Below are 26,026 nucleotides of genomic sequence, written 5' to 3'. Positions count from 1 at the left end.
TGGTCATTCTATATTATATTTGTAGTTAAACAGTCCCTAATGTAGTTAAACAGTCCCTAACTAAATTCCAATTTTGGTAACACAAAACGTAATAACACATTTGAATGAAATTTTTATATACAATGCATTGATTTGTTCCACATTGACATTTTCCTATTGAAAATGTAACAACGCATTCCGCTGGGAAGAGCTTTGGCATAAAATTTCAATTGCCGTGGCTGAATTCTGTTTCGCTGTTCCGCTGTAGAGTGACGCACTCTATTTTGATTTATTTTTATTAGAAATTTTCCAATAATAATCCTATTGCAAAACATATATTTTTAAATAACTAAGGCTAGAAAACCAGGAAATCCAAAACTCATTTGTTTTTAAAAAGATTAGAACTTATAGAAGTGAATTTATGGGACGCGTTATTCGTTTGAATTAATATCCAATTATAAATACGATAACTATCTTTCAATTAACAGTCTATGTATAACTGATGTTCTAGTGAGAAATAAGTATGGTCTCCAGATATAAACCACAAGAATCTTTTGGCCAACTACTCTAAGTAAATATTTGTAGACCATACAAATATTATTTTCAACACGACGTTCAAAAATCGACCTTCCAATTTAGTAGGATCATCACCCGCTACACCACAAAGGCTAGCAGTCGTTCATATACCAGCCCTATATAATAGTATCACTGCTGAGCACAGGCCTTTATTACTGGCTGGGTTCAGGCTTCATTCCACCACCATCTAATGGAGGTTGGCAGACTTCATACATTCGAAATTCTTATAGATAATTCTCAGGTGCTTACGTCTCCTCACCATATTTTCCTTTACACCGTTATATTTGATTAACAAACACAGAACAGTTCACACCTTTATATGACATATATTCACTCACCGTTTCCTCCTCAACAGTATAGCCAGTATGGTGAGTGCGGCAAGAGATAATGCAGCACACAGTGCCAGCAGTAGCGCAAGTTCTCCTGCAGTGGCGGGGAAAGGCGCGTCTACTTCTTCTGCGTACCCTCCCTCGGATTGTGCTGTGGTGAACTCGTACACTTCTCGTGTCCACCCTGCTTCGTTTGAGGCGCGAGCTGCGAGACGATATCTTGAGCCCGGTGATAAACCTATAGGGTTAATGGATATATATAGGATTTACTTTGATTTAATAGCTTTAATAAATCTATTCAAAGTATTTTCTACGGCATAAATAGATTAGCGGTATTACTGTTACACAAAATTGGGATTTAGTAAAACGCTGCTTAGACAATATCATGAATTGATTTCGAGAAACATTTGCTTTACATACTGACAGATTAGTATTGTATAGCTTTATGATACTTAAAATATCCTCATCAATTTCATAGCTAAAACACCTTTTAAAAATCAAAAGATCATTACCTCCTAATATAACTTCTCCTCCCACATGGCACGTCTCTGGCACCAGCAACACCTGATCCTGCCCACTCCAGCTTCAAAGCGACTGGCCCGCAACCCCCATCACTCCACGCGCTTGTATCAAACTTAGCATGAGTGGCATTGGCTCTGATCCACCTCGTGTCTGGCGGAGCAGTGGGCGGTCCGCCAGAGGTACGAACTGAGAGCTCGGACCCTGGGGCCCCTCCAGCGGTACCGTAAGCTCTATATGCCGAGCCACAGCGAAGACCGGTTAACGTGATAGGACCTGGAGTAGCGGATTGGATCCGCCATTCGCCCTAAAATTATTTTGACTTTTAGAAATTTAGGAACATAGATCGGCTGAGTCTTTGACAAGTTATTATGGTAGTCCTTTCACTATACAAATCGATTGGGTACATGTTAATGTTGTATTTCTATTTTGGCAATAATTAGTTTTAATATTAGGAATAATAAACAAGATCTCCATATATTTATTATCAGTAGAACTTTTCTACGTCTCTCCAACTTGACAAATATTCAGCGGCATTAAATACTTTATATTTTTTAAAAAATAGGACTACTATAAAATACCATAATTACCTCTGGTGACGCCAATCTCCAATGCAAATTATAAGTCTTGGCTATCGCATGTCCCGGCGCTCTGAGCGCTGGTCGCAGCTCCAGCTCAAGTTCTCTTGGCCGTGCTTCTAGCAATCCAAGAGCTGGTGGAGGAGGTGGCCTCAAAACGACCACTCTCCAAGTTACAGAGTCAGATCCGTGAGGGTTTTCAGCCACGCAAGTGTAGTTGTCGGCGTGAGATAACTCCAAACCTAGAAGAGGTTTTCTTCCATTGAACATCAATATAAAGCTGGATTTTTATGTCACAAATCTTGAAAACTGACTACAATAAATCTTCGCCAAATACCAGGAATAGTTTGTCGTGTGATATCGCGAATTAGGTTTTAAAAATTCACAATCTAAATAAAAAAATACCTCATCTGTACAATATCACATTCACATCAAACCTAATATTTTTCTCTATGAATCCATAAGAACATTGGTATTCACCTCGTATCAATAGCGCATCACCATCCAAATGAAAAGGTGGTCGTGGATGCAACGGGCTTCCTCCTCGCAGCCATCTCTTGGCTGGTGGTGGCGCGCCTCCCACCACACAGCGTAGGGATAAGGAACCGCCTGCAGCTCCCATCGCTACTCCACCGAATGAGGATATGCGGGCTGGGGCTAGTGAACAATTTAGCTTCATAATAATTCAATCCTCATGGCCTCATCTGACATAAGACTATAAGAAATACGTATAAAGTGTGTTATTAACTCCTTTTGTAGGTTGATTATTACAACTACTTAGTGGCAAACACGGTACGCACTAAAGGTAATAATCAGAAGGCCGCAGTCTTAACGTACTTAAGGTAAAAAAATAAGCCCGCCAACTAATCTGAATTTAATGAATAGTCGATAAGTTAACTCTCCATAAAAAAGCTCCACGTAAAACTTTGGACTCCTAAGTACATGTAACTGATATGTTTATAATATTGAGACATCAAATGTCGAGGTTATTACATTAAGTAACGTTACTCTTCTATATATAGTGGTGAAAGGTGATTTCTTTCAAAAGGGAATCCGATACCACATATAGGTACTAATATGCACGAATGCGGTCTGCAAATTTTCTATTCTGTTCTAATGATAATTATATTCTACAAAAAGGGAAGCTGGCAGGAATCGGGTTATATGGACCCTTCGACACAGACATATATCCATATTTTTTAATTAAAAAAATCAAGCTATCACTGAGATATTGAGAATTGTATTGTTCCAATATAGTCTTTATTAGGAAGGTAAAGAATTTACGAGCCATGATAGATTATAATCAGTGTAAAAACCTATCACAAGCATTCTACTTTGCCCATAAAGGAAGGGCTTGTTTTAGGGGTCCATTTGAGAGCAATGCAAGCAGACGAACCCCAGATCAGCAAACGCTTGCACACGATCATGTTTAAACTCGTTCATATTTTAGGGAGACAGACTAATACATACTTGATAAATGAAATAAAATATATTAGGAATAACGAGAGTAACTGAACATAATAAGACTTAACATCTCATGTCTCAGGATGGCGAACGCAGTGGAATACCAAACAATACTTTGTAATTCAAGGTGTTGGATGGTGTTTCTGTTGTTTATGGACGATCGTATCGCTTACCATTACGCGAATGGCAAGTTTGTCTCGTCATTCAAAATAATAAAAAAAACTAGTGAAATTTCAATCAGGTCGGCATAATTGTGTTGATTGACGAAGGGTAATCAAAACTCTGTCTGGACCACATACCATCAGGCGCGGCAATTTGCAGTGTATAAAAAAACAAATAAAAAACATAAAGATCAAATAAATGTCATTGAAATAAAACTGAAATGTAACTATTTCAAAAATCGTATGACGTATGATGATGAGCGCTGTACAATGTCATGAAACAGATTGTATAAACGATTGAATAACACTTTATTGTACAAAACATCCAGCAAAATGAATACTTTTTTTTAATACGTGAAATAACAGGTGATCTTATTGCTACAAAGAGATCTTTTCAAGACAACTAGCATTAAGTTAAAGACTAAATAACGAGCTAAAGAAAAGAGTGTACACTTAATATTTTTAATAAAAAAATGTACTTCAACGTAAAAAAAGATTGATACTGTTTATAACATGAGTTGCTCGTCAATTAAAGAAATGAATTGTATAAAAAAGAAAGTACTAATAGAGTAATCATGTTCTGTCTAATAAAATCTTTCCTAACAAAAAACTAGAAGTAATTTATTAAAGAAGTTTTGACTCTTAAGCAAGACGTTACCCGTTATGATTAAAATGACTAAAGAACTTAAAAGCTCCTCGGATCAACTTTGAAACTGTAATCAAATAATGCAGAAAGCCCCTGAAACCGAGTGACAATGAAGAGATTAAAATTACTTTACTGACATTTCCTGGATAAATTATAATTATTGGGAATCTCGTGTATTTTTTTAACAATTGAAGGTTGACTTTCATGCATCAAATGTTTTTTTAATAATCTAAATTTTTCACCATAAATAATTCGAACATAACGTTCCGCGGGAACAAAGGCTGCGAAGCTTTCAAATTTTCGGTAGTATATATTAAAATTGTTAATATAAAAACAAATATAATATAGAAAAACTCCGTTAAGTAATTTTATTCCAATGTCGAACATTTCCGTAAACATGAGAAATCATTGAAATAAAACTATTTTTTCGGATTTTATTGCTGTTTTTATATTATAATTTTCTTCCGAAAACCCAAAGACTTAGCAGCCTTCGTGGTCACGGGGCGGACTAAGGTGTTGGTCATCCGAAAAGTCACAGTTTCAATATCTACCCACATTTTAATTTTTATAAGAAATCATTATAATACTTGTTTTTAATAAGCACTTTTCAATCATTCAACATGTTAAAAAAATTTAACCTTGATGACCTGAATAACCATTTCAAAATGGAAATTAATAGTGATAAACTAAATTAAGAATGATTAAAATAAAAGAATATTGAAGGTGATGACTTACCCAAAGCACTAGTCTGACAAGCCACAGCGGCTGACGGAGGTCCGTCGCCGGCAGCAGTGGCGGCCTTCACCCAAGCCTCGTACGTCCTCCCTGGCCTGAGACCTCGCACGGACCTCATGCACTCGACAGTACCGCCCTCTGCCTCTCCGCATGCGTTCACTCGAGTCGAGTTTGGGTCCTGAGACCTGCGAGTATACTTGAATAATTTGACTGGCCAGGCATGAGTTGAAAGACTTCCAATCTCATTTCCAAACAAAGATGATTATATTATATCTTAAAAGTGATCATTTTATTACAATTAAATTATTTTTTGTACAAAATTCAAGAACACAAATAAAACACAAGATTCTCATTTCAAAATTAAATTTCTAAAGGCAAAGCGAAAAGAGTAGTCGGCTTTAATCCTTCTCATAAACGTTGGAATGTGAAGTTATGTTAACTATATCGGAACTTCGGAATTCCGGACTCTATCTGTTTAAATATGTCTCCTATTCGATTTCTAGAATTAAGTAAGTCGTACTTTACTTATGCATACTTTGCACTGCATGAAATTTCATTAAAATTATGTCTAAAATCAAAATTAACAAACTTTGGTTATTCTATTGTAAACATTTTAAACTCTTTACTATCTGTAGAATGTTATACAAATGTTTGTACTTTGTATCAATATTTTATTCATACTAAATTATGCCTTATGCCTTTACCTCGGCGAAGTAGGCAGTAATGGCTACTAAATAATTCTTTTTTTGTGACTTATCGCACAAAAAAGATACCGTTGTTACAATGGAAACGGCACCTTAAAAATCTGAATACAACAAATTCAATAAAAGCAAATACTAAAATAAAGCACGTCACATATTAACGTGTATTCTATAGACACGAACGTCCATATAAACCATTTGTTCAAAATCTGAACTAAAATGGCAACCAAAACGTCATTGTGATAATCTATCTATTCACTTGAACAACAAATAATTTTACTTATTTGACTAATTTTTTTTTTCAAATTGAGGTTTACACTTAGACTCTAGTTTTTATATCATGAGCGCCACTCCATACACAACCACAAGCTGTCAATATTGACCCTGCTAAAGTCATTTTGAATGGATTGCATTCAATTCAGTTGAACACAGTGCATGTTCGGATCGCCAAATCTAGTACGTAGGTAGTACATAATTATAATTATGTACTACCTACTAGCTATAATATAAATATTGATGACGTCACACTGTCAATTGTGAAAACCCTACACCATTGTCTTTATACTATCCTTCGTTGGAGGTCCTTAAATAAATAAATAATAAGCCGCAACAAATTATTGTAGTAAGTACATTAATGTATATAATTGAGAATAAGATGTACCTTTGCACAATTTATTTATACGCCGGGTCAATTTTAGTGGGTAAACATAAATTATCATTAATTCCTTCTAACCTTTATTTACTACCCGAAATCCAATTATAAGAAACAAGGTGCAATAATTGTTTAGTCAGACATAATGGGGATAAGTAAACTAATGTTTTTTTAATGCTGTTAACTTGTTTCAGGTGGTTCTATACAATTGGGTCGATGCGGTATAGGTAAGTATGTATATAACGCCTACCTACCTATCTAGTGAAAAAGTTTTGGCGCTCGTTGGTCAGTGTTGCCTGGATTTGCTTTAAAAATAATAATAATAGTATGAATTAGGAGGAAATTCCTTGAAACTTTTGACATTATAGCTTGAGTCTTGAGCCTGGCCATCGGAGGTGGTTCTTTTTTTAATTTTTTTATTTGCATTGATATTTTTATGAAATATATGAAAATTAAAAATATTGAGAGAATAATATGGATTGTAAATGGAAAATTATAATCTTTAATTATTTTAAACGAAGGAGGCGAAAAATATGCCGACGATGAATCTTTTATTAACTACTAGCTTTTGCTCGCGGCTTCGCCTGCGTGAAGGAGTTTTCCGGGATAAAAGTCCTACTATATATTTTCCCGGGATAGTAGTCTATAACCTTCCCAGGGTTTTATATTATCTCCATACCAAATTTTGCTTTCTTATACCACGTCTTTTGTCACGTCCCGTTCCCGTGATAAAAAGTATCCTATGTCCGTCTTCTGGATCTAAGTTACCTCTCCACCAATTTTCAGTCAAATCGGTTCATCCGTTCTTGAGTTATAAATAGTGTAACTAACACCACTTTCTTTTATATATATATATATATATATATATATATATATATATATATATATATATATATATATATAGATAAAGTATTAGTTTCAAATGTAACAAGGCTTTGTTCTTCATCAGAATTTTAAGGCCATAGATGAGGTAAGCTATTAATAATAAGGATCGAAAAGCATGAAGATGTTTCTTATAAACTTCAGGCTAGTTTGTGTTGACAGATTTGCAAGTTAAGTTACGAAGTAATTAATATTGCTTCAGCCATATCTACATCGATTTTGCTTTTACACTAATTTGGATGCATTGTTATTTGTTGGCAATTTGCGATTTGCAATAGTGTGAATTATTATTTTACGTCAGATATCGAATCAGTATAATTATTTTCTTAAGATAGTTATTAACGTTTTATGTGAGGTCTGAAGATTTGTGCCAGCGTGCGTTATTCAATAAATTAAAATTTTAGATGAGTAGATTTTTTTAAATAACATAATTATTAATAACATAAGTATCTTTCGAATACCATATATATGGCAATACTGAAGCAATACATTTTTATTATATAAACACGCACCAACATTTTTAACCAAGATTCACTGTAATTTAAAACATACGCAATTACACACAAAATTCAAAATTGAATAACAAAATATCCCTGAAAATCCTTACCCAGACAAATCCTTGATGTAAAGCGTGTAGTGGGTGAGCTTCCCATTGGGCTCGGGCGGCGGCAGCCACGAGGCGCGCAGCGAGCGCTCCCCGAGCGCGACGAGCTTCATGCCGCCCGGCGCGCTCGGCGCTGCGACATAACGCAATAACTGCACCCTCAACAATATATGGCAACTAATTAAAGAATACCAAGATTTATGGTTTTATTAGATTTTGCCAGCCCGAGCTGGTCACTTCGGTTTGTCTCTTGTTTTTATTATAAATTTGCTCGCGGCGCGGAAGGAGTTTTCCGGGATAAAAGTCCCACTATATACGAGTATTTTCCCGGGATAGTAGCCTATAACCTTCCCAGGGTCTTATGCTATCTCCATACCACATTTTGCTTTCTTATACCACGTCTTATGTCACGTCCCGTTCCCGTGAGAACGGTATAAAAAGTATCCTATGTCCGTCTCCTGGTTCTAAGCTACCTCTCCACTAATTTTCAACCAAATCGGTTCATGCGTTCTTGAGCTATAAAAAGTGGAACTAACACCATATTCTTTTATATATAATATAGATTTATCCCTAATTTAGAATAGCCATAGTTATGTAATTTTAATAGTTGTTTAGAAATAATAATAATTATTCTTATGCCTTGTTTTGACGTATCATAAGTGCAACTTTGTTTGCCTACGTGATAAGTAAAGTATTTTTATTATTATTTTTTTGCTTGCTCTGCGTACCTTTCTCAACTAAGGGGCCGTTCAAGTATTACGTAACGCAATTTGGCGGGGGACGGGGGTCTTGTAAAACGTTACGATGCGTTACAGAGGCGGGAGAGGAATCTCGTACAAAGCGTTATGTAACATTGGTTTTTTTATTTTAAAACAACAACAAAGGTATTTTAGCGATTTTCCGGTATTTTGCATAAAATAATTGAGAATATTCTAAAAAAAAAGCCTTTAAATTAACTTTAGAGTTACATAACTTTTGCAGGGGGGGGCAGGGTGGCACAGGAAAACGTTACAGCGCGTTACATAGGGGGTGGGGGGTGGGGGGTCAAAGCTTCAAAAATTACGTTACGTAATACTTGAACGGCCCCTAATATACCGTGTAGGTGTTTAAACCCGTCATAGTCGGGGGGGAATAGGCATCGTATCAAATAGCGGACCCTTGACAGATGCTCGTGTCCTATTTTCCCTTTGTATAATCACATACAATATCAGATTTCATAATAATTTCAATTGATTTGTAACCACGACACCTGATCAATCGAACCACTGTTAGAGTACGGGGACTGACGTGTATCCAATAGCGTAGCCACCCCCCCCCCCCCCCTCTTCCAGCTTATATATTAAAACCACAAAAAATAAAGTATTATTTTTGCTGATGATAATAAATCCGCCCGCGTGAAAATATTTCCGGGATAGATATTCTCCTGGGATAAATCAAAATCGCTTCACTAGTTCCTGAAATTAGCGCGTTCAAACAAACAAACTCTAACTTTATATTTTAGTAGATATACTTAGATTAAATATTGCTTGCAGCTGCGCTAGCTTTATCCGGATTAATATACCATACACGTCGTAAAACTAGACATAGTCGTGGCTGTTTTATTTCTAAATCAATAATTAAACGGAAACAAAACAGACGATATAAAACATACTTCAACAGTCCTTTATAAGTTGAGAGCACATTAACAAAAAAAGCATTGAATTTGAGTCTAATGCGTAATGACACAAGCTTGATGACTAATAAATCATTTATCATACTATCTAATGACGCTATTATAATTGAAGTTAGAGTGAAACTATGGGAATGATTACCAAACAATACTATTACTGTTTATAATTATAATCTAGTGACTGTATTAAGAAAAATTGTTCTTGTTTCCACTTTCTCGAACTGTTTCAAAGGAAATGTCTTTAATAATGGAAACTTATTCGTCGTGTCTATTGAGAACAGAGGAAAAACAGGTTTTGATGTTGGGGCATGGGTTATGTACATTTGGGTCTGTATAGAAGCCATGATTGAGAAGGAAAAAGTTACCTAAATATTTTATTATACGACAAATTACTTGCAAATATTTTAATGCGATACCTACTATCTACTTTTAGATATATTTATGCGCTCTGTGCTTTCAATATTATTTTGTAATAATTATAATCCTTCATTTACATCAAATAATAGATTTCTTTTTTCTGCGCTTTTTATATTTTCCTCAACTTCTATTCCAAAATTGGAAACACAAACCAATTCCATAAGCAACTAGATCGGATAACAGTAAAATATACATTACCATCCTCTTCAGTCCTGCATGAAAGCGGGGCTGACAGCGGTCCGTCCCCTGCCGCGTTGTGTGCACGCACCCTTATCTCGTATTCGGCGTACGACGTTAGCCGGGACACCGTCGCATCTTCACCCTGTCAGTGTAAATACACGAGCGGTAAATACGTTCCAATTAGTATGAACGCAGCCTTAGATTGAAACTAATTAACGGTTGGATATATCTTATTTGCAGTCTTGGAATTTAAATTTAGGAAATCGAATTTCGAACATTAGAACTAAATATGTTTGGCTAATTTTAAATTAATCTAAATTTAGATATGAGAGATTGCTTTGTAAGTCGAGCGTATTCGTAATAAGCTATCAATTAGAAATCATTATAGGTATAGCTACGGACCAATAATTGTTTTAAAAAAAAGCAACAGTTTACCTATTGGACAATTTATTGCTACAATCTTTACATAATCAGTTATTCATTTTTGCATCAAATGAAAAAAAATGAAACCCACAAGAATAAGAGCTTCAAAGGACTCGTAAGGCTACAAAACTGTTTAAAGCACCTCACCTGTGCAAACAAGTACATAACCTGATGGTAGCTAATTACCAAAATATTATTTAAAAAAAAAAAAAACATTCACGTCGAATTGATAATCTCTTCCTTTTTTTGAAGTCGGTTAAAAATGATTCTTACCTGAATCCTAAGATAAGCGTCTTGCGCCGGCAGTAAAGGGTCAGCATCCCGTCTTGTATATTGTAAAGTGTAGTGGGTGATGAGACCGCCCCGAGTGTCGACGGCGGGAGGGCGCCACGACACTCTGAGGGATGTGGAACTGCTTGATAAGCACGTCACTCCTTCTGGACCTCCGGTGGGTGCTATAGGAATTGAAAAAAAATTGCATCTTCAATTTGGCTTCAAATAGTTTGTCTCCGACGCGCGAAATGAAGCTCCCGTTCTCTAACATTTTATAGCTGTTTCTTGGAATCTCTGCCATTTAATATTAAGTAATATCTATCACATTATTAAAAATAGAGTGCGATACACAATATTATAATATAAAAAGGGTGCTGTCAAATATTTCGTGTCGATAGATGGCGTACATTAAGGATTTCCATTTATACATTTTAGAAATAAAGAAAATAAACTAGATAATCTTACTATTAAACAAATAAATTTACTAATTTGTGTCCAAACTACTGAAATGGAAAGTGATGGAAGTGATGAATAGCATTTCTTGGTATTTTAGTTAAGTTACATTCAAATCACAGTTTATAACGTTAAATGAATCGTCCAACGTGTAAATAACATTGTCCTTCTCACTGAGCAATAAAGTTTAAAACTGAATGCTTCCGCTACCTCGGCGGCATAAATATTATCAAAAACCTTTATTCAGTAGAAAATAATAGTTTATAATAGGCTACCTAATATGATAATTTTTGAGTGTTCAATGTTCAATTTCATCCTTCTGACTGTTTTTATTGTAAGAGAAGTAAAGTCCAAGAAATTTCGAACAAGTTCTCTCCCAAGCTATTTCCATTGAGGTTTAATTTAAATGAAATAAATCTACAAAATCGACTTCAGTTAATAAAACTTCTAAACATAACTCTCAGGCTAGTGACGTAACATTGAAGGATTTAGTTTGGAACGAAAAAATCGAAACAAACTGCAACGGAATAGTGCCATCAATTTGTTCTGAATCGTTTGACCCAGATCGAAAAGGCCACAGTCCAATTAAGGCATTTTGCATTTTGATGGGAAAATTTACGATCGTCGCTTCACGTCGATAGCCGGACGGATTTATACGTCGTTGCGGTGCATAACCATAATTCGATGCATAAATATTTAAACACCTATTAATATGGAATACATTTCATGCTTATGAGGTTAAAGAGTTCACGCAATACAGAGACGATACAGAAATCTCGTTTGCGAGAAATTAAAAAATAATGGAAAAAATAATAGCCGTACAAAGACAATATTTCGTGTTTTTTATTTATTTGTCTTGCGAGAAACTTAATGAATGGAAATAAGTCTTTATTGTAGGTATGTTAAAGAAATAGCAGAAATACAAAAATCACAGAAGATTATTAAAATTGTTTCCGTTTAATTTTGCAAAGGAACATTTAAATCTATAATTTCCAGAAATGTCGCTCGAAATTCAATTGAAATAGAACATAAGTAACAACGAGTTGGAACCAGAAGTTATAAGTCTACAATACTTAGAGAACATTCTTCGAAAACTTCGTGATCTTTCGGTCTGTATACTTAATGGTCCTTGGAATTGGTGTAATTTGTAAAGTTAAGACATTACTCATTAACATCAAAATAAATTGCCTCTAAAGGACCACGACATTTCTTAAAAAAAAAAAAAAAAAATTATGACGGCTTGTAAGGACCCATTTTTTCGATTATAAAATTGATACGCTGTTTTTTCTTATTGAAACTTAACAGCCTTAAGTCAAGTCTAGAGACTTGGTTGTAATTTAAAACTAAAATAACTTAAGATGTTTTTTTCTCATCAAAAGGTAAACTAATTAGTTTGAAGAAAAAAAATTATCGTCATAAAGTCAATATTAACTACTCGTAGATAAACGGTAAAATTTTATGAATATAGCCTAAAAGTAAAATGATAATTGTCGCGTGCAAAATTTTGAAATTTACATTCTACGTAGAATTGATACTCATAGAACAAAAAGATAGACTTCTAACCATTCGGGGTGCGCGCTATTTATGTCGGAAACTTATGGTTTCTATAGGTGAACAGCAAAATGACTGCACCTAATGATATGTACGATCCTGATAAAATATTGACTGATGAGAGACGATTACCATTATGTCGAGCAGTTTCAAAAATAGAGAAAAACGGAATTAAAAATTTTGTAAACAAAATAAACTCACGCGACTCCAAAGTATGTCTATAATGCGGTGGTGAGGTCGGTCCAGTGCCAGCCGCATTATACGCCCTCACTGACACTCCATACCTTGTGGCAGCCTTCAGACCTCTAAGGTTGGTACTGGTAGCGTCCGCACTCGCCCCGCTGTCTGACGCTGCGCTTTCTGTTAGAGTTCCTTTGCCTTCCTCAGACACCTCCCACCAACGGATCGTGTAGCCTAGGAGAGTGCCGTGCCATGTCTCGCGCGGTGGTGGCTGGTTTGATTTGTATTAAGAATTGTCAAGTTATGAAATAACGGACAAGAGTGTTATGAATTTGAAATCTATTTATATTCTCGTAAGGTTAATAATTGGAAATATTTTATTGTAAATAAGACAGATGGTAAACTGGGACTAAAAGTTGATTCTAGTTTTTGGATGTGAAATACCAATTTCAAAGATCTCACCTGCCAAGATACGTGAAGTTCACGAGGTCCGAGTGCTCTCACTGATATGTCCCGAGGAGCTCCACCAGGAGCTAAACAAAAACGATTTTCATGAATGAGTATAAGAATTAAGGTAGAGACTACAATTGACTTCTTATCATCCATTTAGATTATATTAATAGCGTTAACTATTGCAGGTTGTGATGAAACATTCTTTTATGGCTGTAACGAGCAACACGAGAAGGGCAAATCTGGCCACACGAAGTACAGACATTATTTTTAGAGTTCGCCCAGGATGATAAGGGGTTGGTAGCGTGTTCGTTTCGTTATTCGCGTTTCTTGTCTTAATCTTTAAGCCAGGCACTATCATATGGCTACAAAATTTCAAAATGAATTCTACATCTTTTACACAACTGAAACTGCACTCTAACAATCATAATATCATTCGTCATTTTAATCTAGCAGAGATCGCTAGAAAATTTTGAAATATATTAACATTTATTCAGTGTGATTCTAATTCTTTATTAATACCTATCTAAACGAAGACTTTACAAAATGTATTTACATTGAAACAAGTGACGATCAGGCAGACATAAGTCTGCTAAAGATAAAACACCCGAAATTAAAACCAAGATTGAAAAAAAAGAAGCCATAATACACCTCAATTCTTACCTTCCTCCCTAGTAGTGAAGTGCAATGGTGTTGTATACGCGGACATGCCGACGTCGTTAAGGGCTGCTATTCTTAACGCGTACCGCGTGTCGGGCGACAGTCCTGCCACGGATGCGCCTGCGCGACCCGGCCCTTCCGACCTGTGGGGTTGTGTGTACTATCGTATATCCAACAATAGTATATAATACAATACAATACACATCAAAAACACTATAATTCTTCAGAAAATTTGGACGATCGCGGTGGCGTAGTTGTCTTGCCTGGTCGGTATGATCTATGTTCTGAGGCCCCGGGTTCAAATCCGAGTTCGGGTATTGATATTTGGGTTTTTCTGCTTATCTCTCTAAGTCTCGCCCCATATCACATGGTTGGACCACACTTGGCGAAAAGAGGACGTCCTTAGTACTTCTGCTTTTAGCAATAAATGCATACATGTATAAGAAAACTTATCAAAATCAACATAAACTAATTTACTATTATTTAACCGTAATTATATCCACGATACAATGACGTAATCGCTCAGCGAGCACGGGCTGGAACAACGTGACAAACTGTTGAGATTGAAAGCCCCCGAGCGCTGTCCACAAGTCTCTAACTTACGGAATTCGGCGCAAATTCGATTTAAAACATGTTCCCAAGTTTTGATGTGACGGCACTAGTTACTTGTCTTAAGGGTAATTTGTCTTTGTGTTGTTTATTAAGTTTGTTTTCTTTTATATAATTTCGGCATTTTGTAGTTATTGTATTTGTTGTTAAGTAGACTACAGCAATATTTATTATGCCAAGAACAATTTCTTTGTGTTAAAGATTTGAGATTTTAACAAATAGCCATTTATTTTCTGTATTAGATTTTCATCTGATAACCAAACGAACATTCATCGTGTATAACTCTTCGATATATATTATGTACTACGCACTAGATCTGGTGTTCCGAACACTCGTTGTGTTCAACTGAAGTGTACTGCAATCCGGTATTGGTTGCCATTTCGCTTATACTCTATTTAAAGCGCTTTAACACTGCATGTTTAAAAAAATTGGTTAAACGACGGTTGTTGTTTTAGCGCTGCAGCAAACTTTAAGTAGTTCTAATTCCAGATTTTGCACAAATAGTTTATATAGACGTTCGTGATTATAGAATATACGTCAAAGGTATAACCTCAATTAAATTTGTTCCCAAATTAATAACACCTCTATGGTTTTTTACAACTAGTTTTTTTTTTATTTTTACCCCACTTTACAATGGCTACGGTCCATCAAGATTCAAGAAAATGTAGAGCACAGCGAAACGTGAGCGTCGCTCGACTTTTCCCTAATTATACCCGCCTGCATAATTGCCTCTCAACATTTTGCTTAAAGGACTAAGGGCCAGCGTGTGAACTAGAACTAGGCTGCCTCAATTTTAATGGCGGTAAAAACATTTGAATTTCGAAACGTTAAATATTGCGTATAATAATAGCAACAATGGCGATTTAGTTTAGCGACATCTAGTAACATTTACATGCAATTAATTTTGTTCCAACATTTAGATTGATGAAAAAGCCGTTTTTTGTTCTAAATATTGGAACAAAATTAATTGTTTGCTTTTGTTTTTAAAGCAGTTTTAGTTTTATACGTTGTCCGTCGTTAGCCTAGATTAGATGCTGAATAATAAACTAGACAAAAGTGAAAAATATATTTTATTCCGACGCAAATTTACATTGTTCACTTAAGTTGATTAAATGTGAGTTTCGTTATAAAGGACCTTTGAATTTTTATATTTCACTAATTAGAGTATAATTTTTATTCAAAATGGAACGCTTATAACTAAGAAAGTCAGATAAATAAATTATATTCTAAAATTTTTGTGTCCAACAATCGCGCAGTCGTCTGTAACATTATATGAAATTAGTTTTTCGTTTCAAGTGCAGACCCATTTGTACATTATGGCGCGGGAATACTTTATAACGAAATTTTATATATTTAAAATACAATTACGTCTGGCTAAAGTATTCAAATTTTATTTTTACGCGACTTTAAATGGAGTGGTCCGTTTTGAAATAGTATTCCCTGCAGAGCCTCCGAGAGCAGGCGCGCAAAATGGCGGCAAGGCACGAAAGATCGCGTTTTAGTTATTTTCGCTTGTTCTCTCAAGACAATATATTGATAACAACGTGCAATTGTTCAGAATCTAGGTGTTATAATTCAGAATTTATGGCGTTGAAGACCTGAAAAATGTTTATACAGCACTAGGGGTGCGGATTTGATGTTGGTTTTTTTACTTATTAATTCTATTTTTTACTGTTAAGACATATACATAGAACTAAAATAGATTTGGGTTGACTATTTATTTTCGTAATAAAACCAAATGATTAAAGGTAATAATAATCTTCTCAATTTTAAATTATTTTTGCAAATCAAAAAAAAATATTCACATAATATATATATGCGGTTATTTTTCCGTTTAAATGTAAATGTGTTTAAAGTGTATGAAACACGTCAATTACACTACATATCTAAACAAAATAAGCTGTTAGTGTTGTTACGTAACTTCTTAAAATAGAAACCAACGTCAATACTTACGCGACGTGAACCAAGTCAGATGCAGCCAACGTCACGTTGAGGATCTCGGGCGTGTCCCAAGTGTCGAGCAGCGCGGGCAGCGGAGCGTCGACCGGAGCGTTCGCGAAGTCGCGTGTCAACGCCCGGTATTGGAGTATGTAGTGAGAGATCAAAACGCCTCGCGTGACTCGCCACGTGATCCGAGCTCTGCGGGACCATACCTCTGATATTCGCACTTCTTCTGGCACGCTTGGACGTTCTAAACAAAAACAAAAAAATATTGCTCATAGCATTAAGGTCTGCTATCAGATATTTGTGATAAAATTTGCAAAATAGTTTTAATTTAATGTCTAACATGTTAAACAGAAGAAATCATTAGAACCGAATTATAATGTAGTTTCCTTTTAGCATTTTAGATGGATCAGTAGTCCTTCTCTATAACCATTCTTGGCTTTTATATTCTAGATGAATAGCTTGAGAAATAAGTATGCGTAATTGTAAGGTCAAGTGGACCTTTTAAAGGTCAGATTAGGGTAAAGCATCCCCTTTTACGAAAATATTCTTGTATTTCGCCGCTATAAGTTTGGAGAAAATAGCTTGTCGATATCCCAGATTTAGAAGGTTATAATCATTTATATTTATCGTAATTTTAAACACTCTACAGAAAATGATCTACTTAAACCGATAATAACCCCCTTCTAATGCCTACTCCTTCTTAACAGTATAAAAGCACTTATTCTAACATAATAATTCATTGGCGAAAATAAACATTGAATATTAAGCCCTTATAATTGTACTTGAAAAAAAAACATATTCTTATATTTTTTTCGTATAGGTTTAAATAACGAATCCATCATTTAAATTCTAATTGCCAAGTAATAGTATCATTACCTAGGCGGCCATAGCCTAGTTGGTTATCGAACCGATTGCCGTGATAAATTGCCGCAGATTCAAAACCCAAGGGCTCATACCTCTGACCTTTCAAAAATGATGTGTGTATTCATTGTGAATAATCGCTTGTTTTAACGGTGAAGGAAAGGAAACCTGCATACCTAAGAAGTTCTTTATAGGAATTTTAAGGGCATGTGAAGTTACCAATCCGCACTAGGCCAGCGTGGTGGACTAAGACCTAATCTCTCAATAATAGAGGAGACCCGTGCCCAGCAGTGGTACAGTATGTAACACAGGGTTGATATTATTAATACATTACCTTTAACAAACAGCCGATATACGATGTCATCGCTCCCGTACAAGTTCCTAGCTTGGCACCGGTACTCGCCGGCGTGTTCGGGCCCAGCATGGGCGATAGTCACTTCCGAATTTATAATTCCGTTGGTCGTGTCACGTGTTTCCACTCCGCCGGCGCCGCTAGAGGTAATAATAACACCGCCCCCGCTTATGACTTAAGTCTACTACATAAAGTTCATTTTGCTTTTAATGTGCGTGTATTTTCAACAGATTTTATAATAGATGAAGCTTAGATATTTTAATTTGTATGACAAGAAAGTTGTTGGTATTATGTAATGGCAAGGTTACTGTTAAATGGACTTGGTTATTGGTAAAGATGTATCAATCAAGGATAATTTTGTGTGTAATTTTAAAGATTACTTATTTAGATTGGTGTATTGTTGAAATCAATGCAACGATAGCATTTGAGATCATTTTTGTACTTTAGTAAGCATTTTCAATTAAATTAGGAGCTAAAAACACAAATATTACAAAAAACAAAACTTAAAATAAAACTATTTTGCAGATTTTGTCGTGGTTTTTATATTATAATTTTCTCCCGACGTTTCGAAGACTGCATCCTTCATGGTCACGGGCCGGACAAATCTCCGCAAAAAAGTTTTATTTTCAGATCTAACATTCGCGTAAACATAGGAAATCATTACGAAAAGAAGAATCTAATTAAAAAAAAAAATAAGTATAAGACTCACTGCAAATCCAAAGGTCTGGAGTCATGCGTCCAATGCACGTGTATTTCTGGCTCCCCTCGTACAATGCAGGTGAGACGGGCTGTGGACCCTCTCACCACCCACGAGACCTCGCCACTACTCCCTCCTCCTCTGGTCACTCGTGGTGGCTCTAAATGTTTATGGGAATTTTGATTATAGGCAATATGGAATAGGGTGATAAAATTATCCAAAAACAAATAGATATATTTAACTATAATGCTCAATATAATTTGCATAAAGCTACTTATGAAGTATTTCAAAATTGATTTAACAAGCCCTGAATGCACCAAATACAATACAAATGTCACTCACCTCTAACATCAAGATAGAAGGAGTGATGTAGATACGCATGCTGCGCCCGCGCAGTGCATCGGTACCAGCCCTCGTGATCCGGCGCAGTGGCGCGCAACCACACAGTGCCGTCGGAGAGGACCGACCCTCTGCTAGAGTCTTCCGGCTGGCCCCACAACATGTGACGCCAGTTTTCACCATCTAGCACCATTAATAATAACAGATGTATCCAATACTTTTAATACATAGTCGAGTGATTTCACCGTCTGTACTTTTAATACCTATGCATCGTCGGTTATAATATTTAACAGTTGTCTGGTAGGTAACGGCTCGGCTGTGCCTCTGGCATTGCTATAGTCCATGGGGAACGTATGCTGCTTACCGTCAGGTGGACCGCTTGTACGTTTGTCTATTAAGGAAATAGTTTTTATTTTTTTATATATAACGAATAATCTAGGTCCAAAGACCGCAAAATTTGCCGATCCTAAATATATGTATAACTCACTGTCGCTATTTTTTTTACGTTAATTAGTCTTTCAACCTTCAGTATTATATAGGTAAGTTCATCCACGAAGACGCACCACACTACTTGTTGAGCGGAGGTGTTGCGAGGTGTGTCAGGGTAAGGGTACTGATGGGAGCCTTAGCATCGACGCTATCAATCGTGGTATGCACTTATGCTTCTCACGCACCCTCTAAGCGACAAGGGGAAGTGTAGTTGGGCGCGTCTTCGTGGATGAAATTGTGATAAAGAAGTAGTTTTTGATTTATAAGTTTAATACAAAATAAGTATCAATAAAAATTAATGTTAATTATTCATACCCTAATGCCCCTACTATTACTGTAAGATAATTTGTCACAGCGACACCACACATTCAGAAACACATTCACCCACACCATATTTGCACTAAGCTACAAAACGATTAAACAATCAGAAAAGTAAAACCGGGATTTTTGTTGATCATAAACTTATGGATGATTTTTGGCACAATGTTAGCACGAGTATGTCATTTCATTTATTAACATAATATCAATATGACCATGTAATTGTTTACATTATCATTCTATGAATATTGGTAGTTACGTTGCAAAAAGCGTATTAATGAGAATAGCTTTAAAAGCATAACAAGAATGTATTCCATTTATTATGTACAATGTATTTGCTGTTATAAGAACAAAGCAACCTCCATCAACATTATTTATTTATATGCTTACGAAGAGTAATGTACGTAAAGGTAGTGTCCCAATCAAATAAATTTTCCAAAATATTATGAAGCAATATTTAAATCATTATTTGCAGACTTATTTGCTTAATAAAAGGCATATTACATCTGTTAAAAGCTTGTAAAAGATAAATTTGAAAACATACGCTCTGCTTGTTCTGCAAATAGAAATGTTGTTATGAAAATAAATAATTATGAAATCATGTTAATTATAATCCCAAAAATATCAGGTATTTTAATCTTGAAAAGCGTTTAATTACAAAATAATTGACTACTTATTAATCTGTTAAGCCAGAACATGTGACTATCATTATGTATTATCCAAATCCATTTGTGTATTGAACATTCATAATATATCTTATACAGATATATATTATGTACTTATGTGACTGTAATACTATTTTAATTCTAGAGTAATTATGTGAACTATTATTATATGTACAATATGGGAATGGTGTTAAAAATAAATATATCTTCACGGACTTTCATGTTTAAAATATAAATATATACTTGGTTAATATTTTCAATTTAATAACTCTCATTGTAAATGGACATTATTCTTCACTAGCTTTTTACCGTGACTTCGCCAGCATGATAAAGTTTTTTAATGGGTTTAAAACATTTTATTTTTCATTAAGAATTACAAATTAATTCACGTACTGAGAAACTACATTATAACAACAATTTTGCGAGCCTACAACAGACGATGCATCAAAATACAAGTCCAAAAGCGGGTAGATACAACTCAAATTTGTCACAAGTACAAAAACATCGCAAACTGAAAAACACGAACTACAGCGACTGGATGCGGCATCGATAAATTAACATATCATGGGTCACATGACATTTTCCAAAATATAGTATAAGTTTTCCCGGGATAAATATTTTCTCGAGATTAAAAATAGCCTATAACACTCAGGAGTAATGTAGCATCCTTTTGAAAATAGGTTAGCAGTTCCTGAAATTGCCGCGTTCAAAGAAACAAACAAACTCCTTCGTTTTATAATATTAGCATACATGACTAAATAAATTGTTTAAAACTAAATATAGTTACATACCACTGGAATACTCCCACATAATCCGTGGCGTCGGCTGCCCTTTAGCAGAGCAGGGCAGTAGAAGCGATGCTCCGGCCGACACAGAAGTGTTTTGAGCCCGCCACACCCAAGTTGGATTCTCTGGCATAAATATTTTCTCAATGAGGCTTCATTAACCATAAGGTATAAATTTGAGGCTTATATAGCAAGGAATTGGAATTTGGAGTAAATCAAGGAATTCTATAATTTGATTGTTTATGACAAGTCTAGTGTCTATATAAGAAAGGCAACTGCAAATTATTATAACGATTGGTTTTTTTGGTTTACATTTCTATGGTGAGACTTCATTTAACCACTGATCCAAGAATTAGCTATTATTTATGACATCTAGAGCGTAATTACGAAAAGGAACTACAAATCTAATATCATTTAGAGTTGAAATTTCTATTACTATCATTTTCCTAATAAATCTTTTGTAACTATTCAAGAATTCTTAAAATGTATTAAACAATTGTTTGTATCAAGTCTTGTGCCTTTATAAGAAAAGGAACTGCAAATAATATATCACACGGTTGAATTTTCTGGTACAAACATTACCATAATTAGGCTTCCTTTAGCCTTCAGTCAATCAAGGAATTCTACAATTTATTGATGAATTAGGACAGTCCCGTGTTTTTAGATTTTGAAAATCTATTATCAAATTGAATTCCTGGGAATCTTTCGGATCAAACGAGGTGGAACCGGACTATAAGTACGTCGAAGATATAAATTCAGTTACAATGGACAGTGTCGTTCTACGAAAAAAGTTATGAACATATAAAAAAAATGAACTTCAACACAGAAAGCCCAATCCTTCTAGCCTATATTATTTTTATACTTTGAGTTGAATCCTTGGATAGTTTGGTTTAATGACAAATCATGGATAGCCGTAACCTTACACTATCATATAAAGGAGTTCGCTATTTTCTCTGTTGTTAAAACTATAACAAATATTATACAAAAGACCTCCCGTCTGTATATCTATTACTAATGCATAGTTACCATGATTGAGATAATTTGTATATAGCCAACAAATTTACTTAAAAAGGCTGAAATTATTTTATAATGGCAATTTGCTGTGAAAATAAGTGTAATAAATCCGAAATATGAAAACTTTCATACGTATTTACGAGCGTAGTAGAATAAAAGGCTTCACCCATTTTAAAACAATTCTCTTTATAAATCACATCAAAGTAATATTGAATTAAAGTATTACTTTTAACAGTAAGGTAGTAAATCCTAATCTTTCATACTATTATTTTGAGTTATTAAATTTGAAATATTTTTAAGAGATAACAAGCCAGACGTTTACAAACTAAAAATTTATTAAAAAAACCAACTTTTATTCTACAAGATTTCGCATACTTTTTGTAGGATTTGATGTCTTTTTTAATACGGTTTGTCCTTGTTGATATTTATATTAATTTACTACTTATCTGATAAGATTTTTATGAAAATAGGTAAATTTCAAACTTACCTTTAACAACCAAAGACGCAGTAGAACTCACACTTCCAAAATCATTAGTAGCTTTACAAGTATATTCTCCACTGTGAGCTGAAGTCAAATCTTGAATTACTATTATCGTAAAGAAATCCATATTCTTCTGTTCGACCTGATTAAAGAAACTTCTTATGACACAAAAATATTACAAATTCATATCCATCATAAGCTATACAACATTTTTTTTGCTCGTAACATTAGTATAATAATTTTTATGCTATAGTAATAAAGAAAGAATATTCAAATTGTTATTGTTCATAATATTATACTTCGAAGCGAACTGATTCCCATCAGCTAGCAAATATTTTTCTTTTTAAACTTACGCTGCTAATGCATTCTGCCATACTTTTTACTTTTATTCGTTTTTAGTCTCAGTAATGGAATAATTAACCTCATTCCGGAAGAAAAAGACAATAAAACTACCCACCTTAAGCGCTGAAGGTATCGGCAAGTTATCCTTATGCCACGTGAATTGTATAGGCTTGTCTCCAGATATGAGGGTGCATGACGTTTGGGAACTCCCACCGACTTCTAACTCTTCGGGGAAATGGATTTCTGCTATCTTCGGCGGTTCTGTTAACAAAGGCCTGACAATTGATTTCCCGATTTTAACAAAGTGTCCCTCGTATCAATCGTAAGGAAGGGATAAAATGCGAAAATATTTTTTCAATGTCATTTTCGTCAACTTAAGATTGTATTATCTTTAATTACCATAATGGTTTTAGCTGATGAATGTTTTGTTACTATTTTAGGGTTTTGAGGGGTTTCTTTGTGCTAGGGGTAGCTCACGACTATGTGTCGTTAAGTCGCTCGTCACACTGGAGGTTCGGAATCGTGTTACTTTTTGATTCAAAAAGCCATTTGATTCACCCGTGATTGCATTGTTGACGGGCTAGATTTGGAATGCACTCGTGCTAGTCTTTTCGACATACGCGTCATCACTTTTAGTACTTTTTGCGATATTCGAAAGATAAAACAAATAGTTTAATTTGAATCGATAAAAACACTTATTCCCTTTACATTACCTAATACATTTTGATATACATATATATACTCGTATACTATATCCAAAAACGTAAATAAGAACCCTAAAAGTAAATCACTTAGGGCAGTTTACTTATTCCCTATAGATTGCATACCTAATACATTTTGTTATATTAAAAACGTAAATAAGAATCCGAAAACTGAATTACTAAGGGCTTAATAGCAGCAGGCCGCGCTCGTCGCCCGGCTCAGTCTAACACTCGCGTAAACATAAGTAATCAAACTTACTATGCACTTCGACGCGCACGGTCCTCCGAGCCAGCTCGCCGCTCTCGGCGCGCACCTCGCACGAGTAGCCGCCCGACTCCGCGCTCCGCACCGACGACAGCCGCAGCAGGCCGCGCTCGTCGCCCGGCTCAGACTCCACTTCCACGATAGAGCCGTCTTCACGACGCCACACTACTTCCCTACGATGATGCAATTGTCACGTCATGATGAGACGAGCTAATACCTCACGTAATGGTAGGTAATATCTCCGTCCATAAACAGTAGCAATTTTAAATTAGAAAATACTATGTGGCACTCCACTGCGCTCGTCACCCTCAGACAGAAGATGTTAAGTCTCATAATGTCTAGTAATTACGTCGGTTATAGTGTCCTTACCGTAACGACAGGGCATATAGACTGCTGTTTCGCGTTGCTTTGCGATATAGACATAACGGTGGTACCTAACCAGAAGACTCTTCACACACTAAAGGCTTATTACCAGTAGAATGTTCATATTTACTCCATTTGAATACTAATACTAATGTTATGATTTCAATAAAAAATATCCGAAGTTGTAATTTTTAAAACTTTTAAAACCACTAAAAAAAAGTTAAGAGCATGCTCCCTTGGTACTCAAAAGAACTACCAATGGTAAATATTTTATTATACTTCATTAATGTTTGGTGTATCACTGAAAACCACTCTATACTTACTTAATCGGATATCCTGAATATGGGCAATACAATTTCACATCCGTGTTTGATTTTACGTGCAATGTTAATAAGTACCGAATGTTTGGCGGACCTGTGGTAGGAAACAATAATCTGGGTTAGTAATTATTTATTCGACAGGAATATGTTATTATAGCTGACACAAATAAAACCGTACTAGATCATATTTAGAAAGTAATTGTGAAGTTTGAAGTCGTAGCTCATCAACGTCTTTAAGAAGAATTAAAAACTCCACCTTTCTGGAAGGAAATCTTCGTTAGTTAACTAGTCTCATCTGTTTTTCTTACAAACAGTTCCCAAGAATGTATGAACCTATACAAAATAGCCTACACAGGATATGGTCTACCTATGTGACGAACTAACAAAGACCCAAACAATTTTACTAATATCCGTGTAATTTTAGCAAGGAGTTAAATATAAGTCGTACCATAAACATTAAGCCTTGACTGATGCGCGTGCGATCCTCTAGAGTTGGTAGCATTACACCCATACCTCCCTCCTTCGTCCGTACTTCGTATCGTCACACTGAGTGTTGATACTATAGTACCTTCCTCTGCCCCGGGAACTGCTTCTGCTCTTGTATTTACACTGTACCTAAAAATTAGATGCTATTTTGACAAATAAAATGTAGACAAAAATGGGTTTGAGTTTATTACTCTGGAAGTTTTCAACTTCCAAGTTTATTGCAATAACATTGATTCCTTTTGAAACATATAGTTTTGTAGAGAGACATTTAGTTATGTCAATAAATACCTAAAATGCCTTGTAGGCATCATTATTAAAATAGCTAACCGTACCATATTACACAGGCTCATGACAACTAATATATAACTATAATTTATCAAGATTAATAGCTTCATCCTTAATTTGATTTATTGTCTTCGCACCAGCAAACTTGTAACGCGATATCTGATTAATTAAATTAGTCAAACTAGCAAAACCTTTACCTGTATTTGGGTTTTTTGTCAATCTAAATATGTACTTATTTTTACTTACTTATCTGGTGCAGCAGGGATTGGTCGGTCATCCAAAGTCCAAATAATTCTAGGAGAAGGTATCCCGGTCGCAGCACATCGTAGTGCTATGCTCTGTCCTATCCTCGCAACTGCTTCGCTGAAAGTGGAGACCAGCCGCGGCGGCCTATCTAAAACCCGGTTAAAAGGATGATCATTCTACATAACATGATTGAAGTATCCATTAAATCTTTAGAAAAAGAGATTGAACATAACGTTACTGACAGAGTAATAAACCAGATTTCTCTGTAATTAATACATTTTAAGTTACTCACTTACTAGTAACTTATGACATTATGATTCACAATCAATTTGTGGTGATGCTCCATTGAACTTGTGGAAAAAAACTTCATATATTAAAC

General features: G+C 35.2%; 1 protein-coding gene across 1 annotated transcript in view; it reads right to left on the bottom strand.

The window, feature by feature from the left end:
* LOC115440741 (Down syndrome cell adhesion molecule-like protein Dscam2) overlaps positions 1-26,026 on the bottom strand; it is a 71,743-nt gene that overhangs the window by 7,959 nt on the left and 37,758 nt on the right. Inside the window, 23 exon segments of the mRNA XM_037437925.1 lie at positions 894-1,122; positions 1,397-1,421; positions 1,423-1,710; positions 1,994-2,223; positions 2,462-2,638; positions 4,988-5,172; positions 7,830-7,959; positions 10,111-10,234; positions 10,789-10,970; positions 12,994-13,243; positions 13,435-13,505; positions 14,086-14,225; positions 16,645-16,882; positions 17,834-17,991; positions 18,561-18,708; positions 18,891-19,070; positions 21,151-21,270; positions 22,646-22,781; positions 23,097-23,242; positions 23,942-24,120; positions 24,634-24,724; positions 25,079-25,245; positions 25,648-25,795. Of these exon segments, the coding sequence (XP_037293822.1) occupies positions 894-1,122; positions 1,397-1,421; positions 1,423-1,710; positions 1,994-2,223; positions 2,462-2,638; positions 4,988-5,172; positions 7,830-7,959; positions 10,111-10,234; positions 10,789-10,970; positions 12,994-13,243; positions 13,435-13,505; positions 14,086-14,225; positions 16,645-16,882; positions 17,834-17,991; positions 18,561-18,708; positions 18,891-19,070; positions 21,151-21,270; positions 22,646-22,781; positions 23,097-23,242; positions 23,942-24,120; positions 24,634-24,724; positions 25,079-25,245; positions 25,648-25,795 (3,742 nt within the window).

Source organism: Manduca sexta, chromosome 12 (genome assembly GCF_014839805.1).
Source record: "Manduca sexta isolate Smith_Timp_Sample1 chromosome 12, JHU_Msex_v1.0, whole genome shotgun sequence".
Lineage (NCBI taxonomy): Eukaryota > Metazoa > Arthropoda > Insecta > Lepidoptera > Sphingidae > Manduca > Manduca sexta.
The sequence above is the reverse complement of the archived record's forward strand: the minus strand, read 5'-3'. Positions and strand labels throughout refer to the sequence as shown.